Source organism: Micropterus dolomieu, linkage group LG10 (genome assembly GCF_021292245.1).
Source record: "Micropterus dolomieu isolate WLL.071019.BEF.003 ecotype Adirondacks linkage group LG10, ASM2129224v1, whole genome shotgun sequence".
NCBI lineage: Eukaryota > Metazoa > Chordata > Actinopteri > Centrarchiformes > Centrarchidae > Micropterus > Micropterus dolomieu.
In genome coordinates, this window is record NC_060159.1 from 18,558,383 (window position 1) to 18,575,573 (window position 17,191).

The 17,191-nt window shown below is 40.1% G+C and overlaps 1 protein-coding gene across 4 annotated transcripts in view; it reads left to right on the top strand.

Annotated features, from left to right (window-relative positions):
- Positions 1–17,191, top strand: part of ezrb (ezrin b) — a 35,004-nt gene that overhangs the window by 6,682 nt on the left and 11,131 nt on the right. For all 4 annotated transcript variants that reach the window (XM_046060755.1, XM_046060756.1, XM_046060758.1 and 1 more), the window contains exons 3-7: positions 2,320–2,403; positions 8,703–8,798; positions 12,819–13,093; positions 14,031–14,114; positions 14,220–14,366. In XM_046060755.1, the coding sequence (XP_045916711.1) occupies positions 2,320–2,403; positions 8,703–8,798; positions 12,819–13,093; positions 14,031–14,114; positions 14,220–14,366 (686 nt within the window). The remainder of the gene's footprint in view (positions 1–2,319; positions 2,404–8,702; positions 8,799–12,818; positions 13,094–14,030; positions 14,115–14,219; positions 14,367–17,191) is intronic.

Here is a 17,191-nt window from a genome sequence, read left to right on the forward strand (position 1 = left end):
CTTTCCTCTGACTAAAGTTGCTCATTGTGGAACCCTGGGTCCTTGCCCGGTATATTTTTAGTGTATGTGTCATGTTTTCTTTACTGCTCTGAATGGGCTCAGTTTATTGTGAGTTACCGTTGGAGGACTTACTTTGAGATCAGATATCACTAACTCAGTGGTTTCTGTTGGCTCGTCTGCTCCACACATTCACATATTCCATTCTGCTGGTTAGGGTGTGTTTTTTTTTTTTTTTTCAAGGAGCTCCATCTGTGATGTTGAGAGAAGCATCCCAAATCTGTCAGAGCTGCTGCTACCAAATCCTAGAATTACTTTTAAAATAAGGGAAGCCTCAAAATGTCACTTCTTAGAGCCATTTCTGATCATGTATGCTGCGTCTGTCTTGTGGTCGTTTTTGGCAGTCTGGCTGCAGGAGAATGTAGATGATAGCGAGGGCCTGCTGGGGCACTGCAGCTGAAGGGGATCTTTGTGCTGCTGTGTAAAGTAAATGCAGTCTTTCCCCTCCTCCCCCTGTTTTTTACCTGTGACTTGAAGCTGGTATAAGTCGCCCTGTTGGAAGGTTTCAAAGGAAGTTTCAAATTGTATGTACATGTGACAGTGCGGGACAGCGCTTCAAACTCCATGTGGGTTTTTTTCTTGATTAATCGATTAGTTGTTTGGTCAGAAATTGGTAAAAAAATGTTGATCGCTGTTTCTCAAAGCCCAAGTTGATGTCCTCAAATTACGTTTTGTCCACAACCTAAAGATACTCATATCACTGTCATAGAGGAGTAAAGAAACCAGAAAATATTATCATTTAAGAAGCGGGATCGGAGAATTTTTCATTGTTTTTCTTTGTTTTAACAGATTAATAGATTATCAGAATAGTTGACAACTAATTGATTAATCATTACAGCTCTACTCTGAGTAATACATCACTTTCAATTTTTTTGCCTCACCTCAGATCCTTAGTTTCAATCCCAAGTGAGTCAGCTCACTTTAAAGGAGCAGAAACATGGATGAAATATATGGGACATCTTGAATATCAACTGTCTAGACGACTGTGTTCTTACAATATCCTGGACAGCACAGTGGTGAGGCGCTCTGCACCCGATGCTGTGATTGGATTTGCCTTCCTAGTAGGATTTAAGCCTGTCAGTTAGTCGTTCAGCCTGTCTAACCTCATAGGAATTGGTTGACATCTGAGTCACCAGAGAGTCACTGCTGTACCCCAGACATCCTTTTTCCTGTGGGCGTCATTGAATTTGTTCACCACTGAGGCTCAGCACCGACCACAATGGACTGGAGATGAAAGATGTCACTGCAGGGCTTTCTCTCTCTTCACTCTCTTTCCACTGACCTCTTTGTATCGCTTTCACTGAGCATTAATAAGCTCAGTCAATACTTTGAGGGTCTGTGTCTTTTCATAACCCCACGCAAAATACCAGAGACATTTGACATTATGCCCACAGAGGAGATAATCAGTATGTGCATTACCTCAAAGCAGCTATTGTAAACATACATGTACAATACAGAATATTGTTTCTCTCCATTATTGGGACGCAGTTGACGTCAGATGTCATTATTCTGTGCAGCGCAACAGTCATGCTATTTTTAATGGGTTTGAAATTGCATATTAATCACTGGGGTGGATCCCGTTAAGTGGACATTAAAGTCTTTGCTCTTGAAGCAGGTTGTAGTTCGACTGACTACCTCTTTCTGTATGCACAGGCCGTTCTGATCAATCATTAACCAGAAAAGTGAAAAGACATGCCTTTTCTCTGAGAATGCGTGTGAATACAGTAGCCTGTGTCTGATTTTATTATTGTTGTATTATTGTAAGTAAGCACATTGTGAGCAATGTATAATCCAGAGTCAAATTCCTCGTATGTGTACACATACCTGGCAATAAAAGCTGATTCTGATGTTGATTCTGAATGAAGTTAGCTGCCATATTTTAGCCCTCCTCTCTCCATGGTGCTTCTTTTTAGCTTGGTGAATAATAAGTGGAAGTAGCATTAGATATGCCACTACGTAACCCTCATAGTTCCTTTAAATCAAAAGTTAGAGCTATCGCTGAATATTCTCACTAAAAACAACTTCGATTTTGCAGCAGAATTCCCTTAAATAAGCCTGTCTGGCTCTGAGACACCAGAGATAAACACAGATCCCCGTGTGTTTACTCTGCAAACACACACCCCTTACTCAACACACATACACACAAACACACACCAAAGCAGAGCTTTATAGCTTAGCATACTAAACCATGTATTTGTGCTTACGTGTGAGAACCTCTCTGTTGCCCTGGCTCAGCTTTTCATCTTTCATGTTTTTCCACAGGTCAATGTTCGCGTCACCACCATGGACGCTGAGCTGGAGTTTGCCATCCAGCCCAGCACCACCGGCAAGCAGCTGTTCGACCAGGTACAGTGCCTATCAGTTCTGTATTGACCCCTAGCATCAGTGTTGACCTATAAATATGTTTTCAGTATCACTTTTTGAAAGGTTTTGGAAACAAGATGCTAACAATTTGGAATCGAGTTTTAGAAGTAATTTTTATTTTCCTTTTTTAGAAAAAATTATATTTAAGTCAGCCTGTCGTGGTCAGGTGGTACTGATAAAAGCAGATATACATATATACAATACATACAAACTAAATAAGTTGTAGAGTTAAAGGAATAGTTCAACATACTTACATGAGAGGGTCCTGCCACTGTATCCAGTCTTTGTGCTAAGCTATGATAAACTTCTTGCTCCAGCTAAATATTTCCCCCTGCAAGGAAGAAAATGTTAATAGCATTTCTTCCAAAATGTTGGATTGTTCCATTGTTCCGTTTTTTTTAAATTTTTTTTTTTAGCTAGTATAAAAGTATAAGTGTTTCGCCATGAAAGCTTTTCTGATGCGCGACAACGTTGTAGAATAAAGTAACTTTTTACAAACTGCTCCAACCTTCGTCATCATGTTGGCTAACTGGACTGACGTCACTGAGAGAGATCTGTGTTAAGAGAAAGTGTCTGCCCTCATTATCATCCCTCCAAAGCTCTTTCCATTCATTACATCCAGGTCTGAATAGTTATCTCCTGCAGACGAGATTACAGGAGCTGGCTTCGAGTGTCCTTATCAGTCTCAGTCTTCTCGGTGAGGTTCAGGGACTCTTAATTAATGGTTTCCTGTGATGAAAAATTGCAGTGAACAAAGGTGTTTATTAAACTAAGCATTAATGGCATTATTGATTTTTTTTAAATTTATTTTTAATTTTATTTTTTTTAAAGCTGTGAATGAAGTCCGTTAGGAAGGTACGCAGTCTCAGTGCAGAGCAAGTGGGGACAACAGTTGTAGCTCCATAGTATAGGACACTGTTTTCCCATGGACTTCAAGAAAGATCATCTATTTACTGATTATTAACTACTGACATGCTTGTTGCAAGTGATCCTCTTGTCCCCATGGCACCATTTTAGGAAATGTCACTCACATGGTTATTTAGTAAAAGCATATTGTCTGGTTTGCAGTAAATTGATAATTTTGGAACACTTATGTGTTGTGCCACTGTTTAAATGTTATTCATGTGTGATGGTTGTGTGCTGCCAGACACTGTGGTCTCTTGAATGGCCAAGACAAATTTCTCCCAAGGGAGACAATAAAGGCTAATCCTAATCCTAATTGTTCTTCGCTCTTTCATCAGGTGTGTATTCAGTGTCGAAGTAAGTCGGTCCATTACAGCGGCTGTGGTTATCGAATAACTAGAAGTGGTAGTATGTGGCTGGCATGGTATTTTGTTCTTGACCATTTGTGGTTCTTATTACTGGGCACATATTTTTAAGAGAGGGATTTTCCCTTTTCCTCTTGTTGTAAAATACTTTTGTGATGATCAGTACCTAAAATCTGAATGTAGATGACTTGTCATTAACGTACGCTTCTCTGAAGCCTTATGACAGCACCGGGGAAGGAAAGGCATTGTTTTAGCCACTTCCTGTATAACTCGTTTATCAGAAGCAAGTGTAGCCAACTGTAGATGTCAGGGCATGTCAACAACACGGTAGAGAAAATTTTAAAAATATCTGAATACACTCATGTTAAGTATAATATCCCTATAAATCAACTAGAATAACAGCCATGTTCAGAAATTGGTATGTTCTGTGTCATATTGATGTCCCTGCATGTGTATGGATGTGTTTTGGCTAGTTTTGACCAACATAGCACTTGTGACACTTGTCTTTGGACAAATACAGCAGCAGGGCCACTGCTCTAAAGTAGCTGAGGACCCAGATATTCGGCTTTTGACATCTCTCTATTTATAGGTGTTGGCGCCTACTTGTTAGAATGGATCTGAGTGGGTTGTGCCAGAGATAATCACTCACTCCCTGTGATAGTGTCAGAGACGGTTCACTGCTCTATTTCGGTGCAAAGATACAATTTACTAATTTGAGCCTGGGAAACGAAGGCCCACACCTTGTCTAAAGACCGAGCAGAGCAGCCATTCAGTGCGTACAGATTAATTTCTCTGACATTTAGCTTTAATGGTCGCGTCCCTGAAGTCTGTCAGCAGCCTGATTTAGTTTTAAACTGGTGCCTTGGCAGCAATCAGCTGTAAAGACAGAAGTGTTAGACAGGTTCTGTGGAAATGCTGAGTAACAGGAGTGAGCTCATTTCCAGGGCGAGTGTGAAGCCTGGTGTGGCCCGTGTGGTCAGCACTGATCACAACCTTAGGCCCTGTCATGCCGTTCTTAAAGACAAACCTCTACCACTCCCCTACACACCCTCAAACAGTCTCACTTCCATATGACGAACGTTCATTTTACCTTAAGCCGCAATTATAAAAATCACAGCAGTTGTAGTTTACAGCTGATGTACCGGTTAGTTATGTGTTCCCAATGTGTTTGCCATATTCAGACCCTGTCACCCAGTCTCCAGGTGCTCTCTCCTGTGTTAATGTGGTTTTGGAAAGCTTGTCTGCTTCAGCTCTTGAGAACTGGTTTGGATTGGTTAAAAGCAGAAGGATGATTGATGGTAAAGCAGCTGAAAACATGGCAACATTTTAAACAGTTCAACAATTTCTTGAACTGAATCCAAGTCTGAATAATCTGACTGACTAGTAAACTTACACATCGACATGTCAAAGCCACATTTAAGCATAGCTGCAAAGCTGTAATGTATTGCATGAAGGCTTTTCGTCTTTGCTGTAGTATTGTAGTAGAACTATTCTTCTAAAATACTGTCTTTGTAACACTTTGTGAAATTATTAGACCTATTTCCTTAGGGTCAGTTGCCACGCCCCACCTCTTCACTACGAAACACACTCTTTGTGCAGGTCCATGTTTGGGGCCCGACTGGGTGAACCCCTCCCTTCCCCTCTTCAGTCGCTGGAGGACTCTGTGTTATTCAGCACAGAGGATGCTGTGCATAATGCTGTTTCAGCCCAGTGGCATTCCTTCCCTTCACCACAGATCCAGAGGTCCAATAAACCAGCCAGAGAAATTTTCACTTTCTGTCAGATCAGTCTTAAGACGAGGCTGCAGACTTAAGTGCTCCTCTGTGGCACCGCAACCCTTTGCTGTCTGAAGTGGGCGGTGACACTGTTCTTAAGAATTTGGCAAAAACTGTGAAGGTTTAGCTTCTTTAGTCGCCTGACTGCAAATGTTTCACTAAGTTTACAGCTTTTTAATGATTGCCTGAATGAAGTAGACAGAAGTAGGCTGGATACAATTGCAAAAGCATTTTGAAAGGAACTGCCCACAGGTCATTTTCATCAAGAAAAGGCCTTAGAAGGTATTAAGAAATCCCACACAAGAGACTGTATAATCCTTTTTTGTGTGTGTTTCAGTCAGCACCATTAGAGCTCAAACACTATCTCTACTGCTAGCTACAGCATCTATGTGCAAGTATATCAATTATATTTAAACAAATTAATAATTTTCAATCGGTTGAATTATTGCTGCTGGGAAGTACAGAACGAAATGTGATACAATAATAAATAATTATAGGTTACATCGTCCCTACTGGTTTCCCATGATACTTTGGACTGATTCACTGTGAAAGGTATTAAAATGCATTCTATGTGTTGTTAAAAAAGGTAAGTGTAACTTTGCGAATCCAGCAGAAACCCTGACTTTTTGCACTAGGGTGTTCAGTTTTCAGTTATCTTACCTAGAGCGAATATCTGAGGTGTTAAGAGCTCTTGACGTTCATTGGATCGACCTAGCAACACATTAAAGCCAGGGCAGCTCGCCAAACCAACCTGCTGCGATGTTGGATTACTAAACCTGTGTCCCCAGATTGAGATTCAATCCTCCTCTAATGAAGTGTATTATTTTCAGTATCCTTTGCCAGCAGGTGTTTGTAACACGCACAGCAGGTTATTACAACTAGTTTATTTAGTTGTCAAGTACAAAAAAATAAAAGTACAAAAGTGTTAATGGTTGGTAAGCTAGTGCTAACGTTGTACCAATCCTACAAAGGCAGTAGCTTATCCCCTGAGAAAATAGTTAATTTAGGTATCTGTAGCCCAGTCCATTTCTCTGCCTCTCACTCTGTAGACTCCAAAGCAAAACCACCATGAAAGGGCTGATTGTTCCTGTGGACTTGTGAGTTTCATTACAGGTGAGATGCCGCCTGAAGTGCTCTCTCCTTTCAAGCCCCTTCTATCGCTTGTTGTTGTTGCACTAAATGCAATCCATCAGAAAGGGTCCCTGAATCAAAGCCATTCATTTTTACTCCCACAGGTCAGCCTGCCCTGTATTTTTTTTGTCGGCCACTAAGACAGGGGAGTTTGATTTTTCATTTTAAACCTGGCTGGAGCTTGTCTTTGGGAATGGGCTTTGCCGGAGTGCCAGCGTGTTGATTCATACTTCACCCAGGCAACTTAGCACCTCACCTGGTGACTGGGTGGGGAATTTGGCAGAGATGCATTCAGAAAAGGGCCCGGCACAGAGATTGTCCCACTTAATGGCGCTCACAAACATGAATTCCTACATGTTGCTATTTGGAAAAATGCTCTGCCTCTGAAGGCCATAAAGAGCCTCTGGTCGTTGAGGTTTTTCTTCAGAAGCCAGTGGAAATTGGTAGCTCCTCCTGCAGCACAAGTGATTATTCCAGATCTGTAACTGGGTTTTTACTTTATGCCTCAGAAATTGGTTGAAAAAATCTTCAAATTGCTGATCTGAAAACCTTCGTCCAGTGTTTCCAGTACAGTTGAAATTAAAACTGGATTCATAATCTGCCTTTTTAGATGTTAATAAGTTTTGGCTATTAGCTGCGGAAAAGTAGCAGTCTTATAAATTAGAGCAGACGCCCCCTCCTTCTCAGTCTGTTCCTTGAGTCAGAGACAGGATGCTGGTCATGCAGCACGCCCACGTTATACAGTATCACTCCTCCTCACTGGTCAAACAATAGGACCACTTTGTGAAAGACCAGCTCTCATCACGCTCTTCTGTGCTGTGGCATATGGCAACAGACGGAAAGATGGGATCTAAGTGTTACTTCAAACGCAAGAAGAGAAAACACTCTTAATTTAGCTGCGCGTTATTAAAAAATCTGACCATTACCAGGAATTCCCCAGAATGAAATGTGCTGATATTGTTTTCATTTGGTTGTGAATATGTTGGCTTCCTCACTAGAGTAGCCTAATAAGCCTTGATCTTCAGTCTCACATAACTGCAAGACTCACTATTGATAAAGGTGCTAGGGGAGCTGAAATTATTGCTCGATTATTAGACTATTTTGATAATCATTTGTCATTACTACACAAATCCAAAAAATTGCATCTTGTCAGCTGTGAGTATTTACAAAATTTTTTTTGTCCTACATGATATAAAACTGAATATAATTGGCAGTTTCTGACATTTTTTTTGACCAAATGTTTAATTAATTAATCAGGAAAGTAGATTGATAATGACTGGCACTAGTTAGCCCTAGTGCCAGGCTCAAGAGATATACTCTGAAAAAAGGTCAGAGCCAACGGTAACCATCCATTGGACCATCTCCCTGTCCAGATCATATATTTGCCAGATTGCTTCAAACACCACACATGTTGTGTTTTAGAGCGTACTTTTATTTGTCCTGGCTATAGTTAAATGTGGTTTGCACCATTAGCTTAGCCAAGTCCATACTCAGGCCTGGGAATGTGTAATACTATGAGGGTTGATAACCAGATTAGTCTGGTACTTGAGTATGTCACCTTAAGGTTAGGTTCTTCAGGCGTTGCCAGCGTCTGTAAATCCTTGAAATGTCTAGTCTCAAATCCTCGCTCGGCTGCAGAAAATCCACCAGTAATTCATTTATGTTTGTTGGAAAAATTATCTCATTGATTTTCGAGGTTTAAAGACGTGATCTCTACTACAGTTACATCATCATTTCGGCAGGTTGTGAATTCTGAGTAATGCAGTCTGAAAAAATGCAGTGAATCTCCTGCATGTCTTTCTAAATGTTATAGCTGACACAATACATTGATCAGTAGTAACTAGCAGCTATTTTGATTATTAATTGTTTTAGTCATTTATCAGTAAAGAATTGTGTAAAAATGCTTCGTAAATGTGAGGATTTGTTCATAGTCAACTGAATATCTTTGGGTTTTGGACATTTGGTAAATTTGGTATTATTACATTTCAGACGAAATGAGGAATGGATTATTCCAAAAAAGTATTGTCAGATTAACTGATGATGAAAACTCTTGTTTGCTGCAGCTCTACTGTGTTTTAAGACTTAATAATTCCTTTTCTCTGTGCAGGTGGTGAAAACCATCGGCTTACGTGAGGTCTGGTACTTCGGACTTCAGTATATGGATGGCAAAGGTTACTACACTTGGCTTAAACTGGACAAAAAGGTAAGATCCAGCTTTAAAAAGACGTGTTAGTTTGTTTTCCACACATTTCCAATGTGTTAAACATACTTAATCATTTACTGTCCAGGATATTGATGTGATTATTTTCCTTTTTTATTGGAGTAAAATTCCTGTATAATTACATATCATTATACCTACATACCTACATGGTTATTTCATTCATTGTCTCAGGTATGTCCCAACCTCCCACCGCTCCCTATGGAGTCAAATTCTATATACAGTAGAGGACGAATGCATTCTTTTGATGGGACGGTACTATCAGAGCTCCAGTGTTTGCCTGTCAGTCAATCATTAGCCACCGCATTACTGTATGTATATATTCACATGCTGTATTGTGGTTCCACTTCCGACACTGCAGATCATTTTGTTTGGTTTCTGTCTGTGCTGGGGGTGGTCAGAGCACTGCGTGTAATCAGCTGCAGCTGGATTTGAGTTAGAGTGTGAACTCTTTGTGAACCAGAGCAGCCTTTGTTCTTCTGTTGTCCCTTAGTAAACAAGGGTTACTGTACCTTCACTAAGTGTTATTCCCAAAGCTGCTGACAATCTAACTGGTCTGATCCATTGTATCCATCCAGTATTTTAACAGGTCTTAGGGAGTACTGCTTCGTATATGAAACTTTTTTAATAGGCCTTCTGTGGCTCTGCACCAAATCTGATTTATTTATTTTTTACTCATATGTGGCTCTGATCTGATTTTTTTTTTTTTTTTTTATTTATTTTTTTATAACAGAACAGCCCGAGTCACATGGAATTGGATGTTTTCCAGTTTGACTTTGAATTAGATACAGGTCAAAATTTTCTGAAATGAGACTTCAGACTGGACAGATTGGAGTCTATGAGAATGTGATGTCACTATAGACAAAGTCCTTTCTAGGCAAGTCATGCCACTTGGTTGGCATCTTGGCAACACCTCCGGGCAGCTATTTCGGACTAACAAGACAAGGCTCCTATCTCAGTGAACGGGGAGAGAGCCAGAACTGCACTTTCACTGGTCACCAAGACATAAAAACTACATGAATAGAATCGGCAGTAAAATCTGATAAGAATCGCTGAAAAAGTTTGACGACTTTGCCCCAAAATAAGGTTTAAAAAGCGTTTTTCCTGACCGGTTATACTTCTGCTACGCATGCGTCACCTATTCCGCGCAGTAGAAGTAAAACAAACCCTTACGTCAATGGAACCACACGGTTGGCTGAAATATGTTTCCCGCTTTGGCCGTTAAAATCAGACGATTGGCTTTCTAGCGGGGGGGATAACTGCCATCTTTGCCGTTACGGGCTTTCCCCATAGAGTTATATTGACGATGCGATTGAGTGGCATGTCTCCTCTAAAATGTCTCTGTTATAGAGTGACGGTCAACATAATTCTGTGCTGGAGCCGTGGGGAATGCAAACACTTACTTGCCAAGCCTCCCATTTTTCATTGCCCTCTTCCAGTTTCCTTCTGATCATAAGAGCATATAAGTGCTAAATCTCGGTCTCTCTGCTGTTTCCACCCGGACAACTAACATGCACGTGACACAGAACCCTGCCCTGAGTTTTGCCCCCTACTCTGTCTCTGATTGGGTAACCAAAAGCCCACCCTGGCCCTAACATTCCCAAATCAGAGGCGCGGCTGTCGAAACTCTGGCAGAGAAAATAAATTATGTGTGGCCTCCATGTTCACTTCCACACGACAGCGTGCTGTGTGGGTTATAGTATTATTCCTTTGCACATCCAGGTAACGTTCAGGTCTTGGCCAGTTTACACTGGAGTCTGATATGGGCCAGTTAATAAAAAAAAATGGATCTGGGCAATAAATCGTAACATAGCTTAAGAAGAATGTGTGGAATGAAAAAACAGTGTTATATGGGTGCAATGCTAAATTCGTGGAGTACTCCTAAAATAGACTCTACTGCCTCATATGTTTAATAGTGCAGAATGAACCACAGACTGTAAAAAAATACAGTGAATAGATTAAGACTGTTTCTTTCTAATTGGATTGAGAGAATATTTCTGACGAATACCTTCCTAACTGAAACAAATGTAAGAAACCATGTTAATTGATCTAGGGAAACTTTGGAAGATTTTTGCTTGATCATAAACAAGGGTCACTGAGAGAGAGAAAGGGTTACGCCTGCCTCAGTCAGCAGCAGTAAACTGTACGCTGTGTGCTGATGCTGCATTACAACTCATCAGCACAATGACTCGCTCAAACTGGAATATTCCCGGCCCCGTTCTCTCCATCAAGAACGTTTGGTTCCTGTTTTGAAATTAGAGGAAGAGGCATATTGTGTAAACACATACTGTTGCTCGGAGTTAATAAAGTGTATTTCCACGAAATGAGAGTGGTAGGTCCCTTTTCAGTAAGGGCAGTGCACCCATGAAACTGGAACTGGAAGCTGTTTCCTAATGTGTAAAACATTGACTCATTTATTTATGTCGCTGATGTTGATTCATTTTTAGCAAATAAAAGTTTACAGGTTCAAAGTTGTAGTATGATTAGATGGTTTATACTTAAAAACCATATACTGATTAAATTGTAAACCATCATGATTCCCAGATGATCATATCCTGGTTCTCAAGTTTAAAAAAATCTAAGTCTTGATTTATACATCATATACAACTGATAAATGCTCAACTTAGTCCAATCCAGCTTTTCCAGCTGGTTGACATTCTAGGAATAGTGTGGAAATATGCTTGTTCCTGGCAAGAGATAGATGGGAAGATTGATGACACTGTTACATCTGCGGTAAATATGTTTCTAGAGCCAACAGCTGGTTAGTTTAGCTTTGCATAAAGAGTGGAAACAGGGAGAAACAGCTAGCATGGCTCTGTCCAACACGAACAGTTGCCAAGCGATCAGTGGTTCTCCAGAGGCCTGTGCTCCGAAACAGGATTTAGCAAGGTAACTTAAGGTTTAACCCTGGGTTTGCAGTCCTGCGACTTCTTACTGGGGGTACATGGCCATAACCGCTCCGGAGCAGGTTATGCTCGAGATAAGAGATCAACGATAGCACCGCATAGTGAATCAGTTTTCATGGAAAAATGGCATCATCATTCGTAGAAGATCCCGCAGACTGTTTTATAGGCCACTGTCAGTTTACACAGTCTGTCTACAACAGAGATTAAAGCACTTAAGCCTCATACTTGTACTTTACTTGTTAATATATGAAAGTAAGCCTACTTACCACTTTGAAATATTTTTTCATATATATATTTTTTTTTTATTTGCTCACAAGTCCGTTTCATTATGTCGCAGCCGTTAAAAGAAATGGTTTAATTTTTATGTTTTTTTTTTATATAACATATATTTTGATGTTCAAATTAAGCTTAATTTAATAAACTTTAGGTTGGATTTGTTTCCTTTATTATAGAGAGTGGTTATGTATGACCCACCTTTTGCTATTTGGCCACAGATAATGTTTTCAGTAAATGTTGGGAACTGAAGCTGATTTTTGAAGTGAGAAGAAGTTCTTGAAAGTGAGTTGGAACAACCACTTCACATTCAGTGCCCTTGGATGTTAATGTGGAAACACTGACACACAGCTGCTGCAACTGAAAGAATAAACCTTGGGTTGACTTACTGAGTTGATAACTAGCGTTGTGTGAGCACTTAGCCTGATCACGATTGTTAGGGTTAGTGAAGCAAGTTAACGAAAAGAAATCCTGGGTATATGGAACTTCATTGCTCCTGGCCAACAAATACTCTTTGTTTTTTGTACGGATTAAAAAAACGAGATATAACGTTTTCATTTGTGACCTTTAAAGGTGCTGGTAGGCTGATTTTGTTACATCTGGGCAGATCCAGGTTGGATGTTTCCCCTGTTTCCAGTCTTTATGCTAAGCTAAGCTAGCCGGCTGCAGCTACATATTTACTGTACAAATATGAAAGTGGTATCAGTCTTCTTATCTAACTCTCGGCAAGAATGGAAATAAGCATATTTCACAAAATGTCCAACTATTCATTTAATGTCCACATGATTCTAGATGTTACTATAACTATGTTGTAACTCCTGTCCAGGTGTCATCCCAGGACGTGAAGAAGGAGAACCCTCTGCAGTTCAAGTTTCGGGCCAAATTCTTCCCGGAGGATGTGTCTGAGGAGCTGATCCAGGACATCACCCAGAAGCTTTTCTTCCTGCAGGTGAAGGAGGGCATCCTGAGCGACGAGGTTTACTGTCCACCAGAGACGGCCGTGCTGCTGGCCTCATACTCTGTCCAGGCCAAGTTTGGAGACTACAACAAAGAAGTCCACCGGCCTGGATACCTGCTGTCTGAACGCCTGCTGCCACACAGGTGAGATGTGCCAGGAGATTCTGAACAGTGAATCAAGCTTTGTTTATTTCTTGCATTAACATCTAGAACAAAAGGCGAGTTGTTGCGTACAAAATGCACTTTGCTTATTACACTGAAGCAGTTGAGTTTGGCACTGGCAGAAAATAATGTTGCATACAGTGATTTTTGAATAATTAAGAGAATGTTTAGAGGAAGAAGGAACTAAAACTCTTAAACTTGAGCAAGAGCTGCACTCATCAACACTGAAAGAAGGATTATAGATAATGATGAGTCAGAAATGTTTTTCCTAGTGTTTGTGTGCCAACTATTCAGATTATGACTCTTTGTCAGTGTATAAAGTTGCCAATTTAGCCTCTAAGTCATTTGTTCATTCATGTATACATACAGAACTGAGGATTAAACTTACCTACTCACCCGTTCTCATGTAAAGCGCTTACATTTCAAAAAGTGGAACTACTAAGGCTACCAAACATAAAGCAAAGTGCTTCAACTGCTATTAACCTATGTTTTTACTATGTCTTGCCCTTCACATATAACACAACATTTAATATTTAATTAAATGTTAGGAAAAATATAATCAATGACTTGTTGCTGATTTATTGTCAGATCCTAGCTGTTAAAATCCGAATTTTAATAGAAATTAATATCCAACATACAGTAAATTATAGTACCTTTTATAGTAGCATTTGCCCATAAGACAAGATTGACCAAAAAAACTGAGCAAAACCAAACTAATGCAGACAAGAAAAAAACACCACTCAGGGAAAATGCCACACTTTGCCAAAGCAAAGTTCGCATAGTGCAATGCTTGCATGAAAAGAGAGCCTATCATGTTATTTATCAAACCAAAGCCAAAGGTATCAGATTGTCTGGTCTGTTAATGGTCTCTGGACAGTGATGTAGCTGACCTTTGCTACTTTCCTCTCTCTTTCTGTAGAGTCCTGGAGCAGCACAAGTTATCCAGAGAACAGTGGGAGGAGAGGATTCAGGTGTGGCACGAGGAGCACCATGGGATGTTAAAGTGAGTGTGTGTGTGTTTTAATAAAGTGTCACTCATTTAGTTAATGCACTAAAAAAATACATTTACAAATACATTTTTACAAAAATATAATAATAATTGTTGCAGGGAGGACGCTATGCTGGAGTACCTGAAAATTGCCCAGGACCTGGAAATGTACGGAGTCAACTACTTTGACATCAAGAATAAGAAGGGAACAGAGCTGTGGCTGGGAGTGGACGCCCTGGGACTTAACATTTATGAGAAGGAGGACAAGTAAGCACTGCATTTTGACATACTGAAAGTCAACAACCCTGCTGTTAGTGTCTGTTGTGGCTATGGTTTTCTGTCTGCTGCTGCAGTAACTGCAGAACTGTGAAACAGAGCTAAACTGGCTCGGCCAGGTCCATGTCTATACTGATTCACTATTCCTGTTCCTCTGCAGACAGTATGACAGGAATAACAATGAAGGCCAATTGGAGGCGTTCCTCCAAAGACATAATAGAAAATCAAAGCTCAGCAGTTTGCTTTAATCTTTTATGTCTCTGACCTATAAAATGCATTTTTTGCAGTAACATTATTTGTAGATTCCCTGAGCTGAAATAAAAATGAAGGGTTTTTTTGGACACGTTTGTTTTATTATTCACATAATATAGATTATAACTCGTGCCCTTGCGGCATATAATTGTGAGATGTCTTTTGTTCACTCCTCTGCTAACAGAGGTACAATTAAAGACTACCTTCAGAGGCACAAAGCATATGTTTGTGTGCCATTTATACTGACCAGGGTTTATGTACTGCCATGCATTTGCACACCTTGGTTTTTCATTTCTGTCTCGGGAGCCCAGTTTTATTTCCCCCTTGACTTACTTTTGGCTCTAACCTACGACTTAATCACTACCCATTTCTCCTGTTTATCCACAGACAGTATGGCAGAAAAAGGAAATATTCCTCTGTTGGTTTTGATAACTTTTCTTTTCTTTGTTTGCAATTGTGCTTCAAGGGAAACCTACTTTTAAGAGCCAGAATCCAGTCTGGTATTGTTTGAGACTGCCACTTTTTTATAGGACAAGACAGTCTGGGAGGTAATCACCCTCTATTTGGTGAAATGAGCTCTGAGATGTCCTGTGGCTGGCGGCCTCGTCTGTGGGATTACGGGAGTGAAGTGCACCGTGTTAAAGGAGCACTTCACATCCCAGGTGACTTGCCTTTCAGTCAATGACCCTGTTCTGGAAATCTCTGCAGCCCCACTCGCCTCTGTTCTGTTGTTCACTGCCAGATTGTTGCTCTTCCCACATTAAACTGGCTGTGTCAACTTTCATTGCCGGCGTCTATTGAAAGCAGTGTGGTCTACTTTGTCTGCCTTATAGTGGAAGACATTAATACAGCAAGTGGTTGAAAGGGTAATGACAGAGTTTAGCAAGTCAGGCCTCTAATTGACCCTTTACTGGCAAATTCTTTTCTTATATCAGTTGAAGATTAACTCCTGAAGTCTAAACTTCTTAATTACTGTAACTGCTTTTGTGTCTCTCATCAGCCTTATTGTGCGTTCACTGCGGTATGAAACCTCCAACAAGAGTGAAGAACACATTGTTGCTGGTTCTTTGTGTCCCTGTGTGAGACTGTCTCTTTATGTGCTCCATGGGATCAGCAAAGAAATGCCTCTCCTCCACGGTGCCCTCTGCTGTAACCATGGCTACGCCGACTGGTTTTTCAAGCTGTGCGGCACTTAAGAATGTGGGGCTAACCTACTGTCTCTCCAATGAGGGCAGCTGGCCCACAATGCAGCAGTGCAGCCAAGGCTTTGCTGAGGCAGTCTGGTCCTGGTTTAACTCCTTCAGCTCTGCCGCTCTGCGCTGCTCATATTATAGGACAGTCCTTTTTTAGAGGGTTTTCTTGAGCCAAGGTTTGGTCTTAGCAACCATCTGAGTCAACAAACAAACACACACACACACCATTTGTTCTATTCCATCTGAAATTTATAGAACAAAAATGTATTATCAATTGATACTGAATTCTTTTCACTATTTTACACTAACTCAATAGTAACTTTGATATCTAGCGATCAAAGTCATCAGGGATCAAGCAGCAATAGCATCTGAACCCAAAAAATGTGTTTTACTTTGGCAACTATTTTCATTATCGATTAAGTAAATTCTTAGGTTTCAACTTCTCAAATGTGAGGACTGGCTACTTTTATTTGTCTTTTGTGATAGTTAACTGAATATATTTGAGTTTTTGATTGTTAGTCATACAAAACAATCAATTTAAAAATAAAATTACTTTTGAGGATATTATTGCAGACATTTTTCTTTATTTTTTACATTTTATAGACCAGATGATTAATTGATTAATCAAATAATCCTTATATTGAACATTTTTATTAGTTTCAGCCTTATAATATTACAGAGAATTACGTAATAATTGCAGTTGTCATTTATTTTGACTTGGTTGTGACTTTGGTATCTTCCCAGACAGCACCTGAAACCTGAAAATACCTTTTATTAATCATGTTTTTTTTGACATACTGGTTCCCCTAGCCAATACTTTCAAATGTTTATATTCCCTACGAGTTTATTCTCATACATTAGTAATATTTGCCACAGAGAAAGCCAGTGACTTAATAAAGAAATCCAGCTACATTTTTTCCAACCACAGTGTCTTTTCTTTATAAATCACTGCAAGCTGTCAGCAACATTTTATAAACCGCATCAGTACACACAGTAGTTTCTACAAATCCATTGATAAAGCACAGCTCCATAAACCACAAGACTCTGATAGAAATATTCAATGGCTGAGATAACTTCAACATTGTTTTCTCAATTCCTCAAGCATGTGTCAGGGTCAATAATTGAGTGAAATTCCAGTTCAGGCAGTGTGGTTTCACAGCACAGTTTCGCTGCACCGTGGATGGCTGCCTTTCTACATTACAACACTATCGGCTTGTCAATGTTTGCAGTGCTATTTGTATTACGCTGAATAAGATTGGCATCTGTTCACTTTGTCTGGCACAATAGCGGCGAGCCACACCCCAGATTCATCCCTCATACTCAAACAGTGGATACAGAAATCTACATTCAGTCAGCCTGAGAGACACAGTA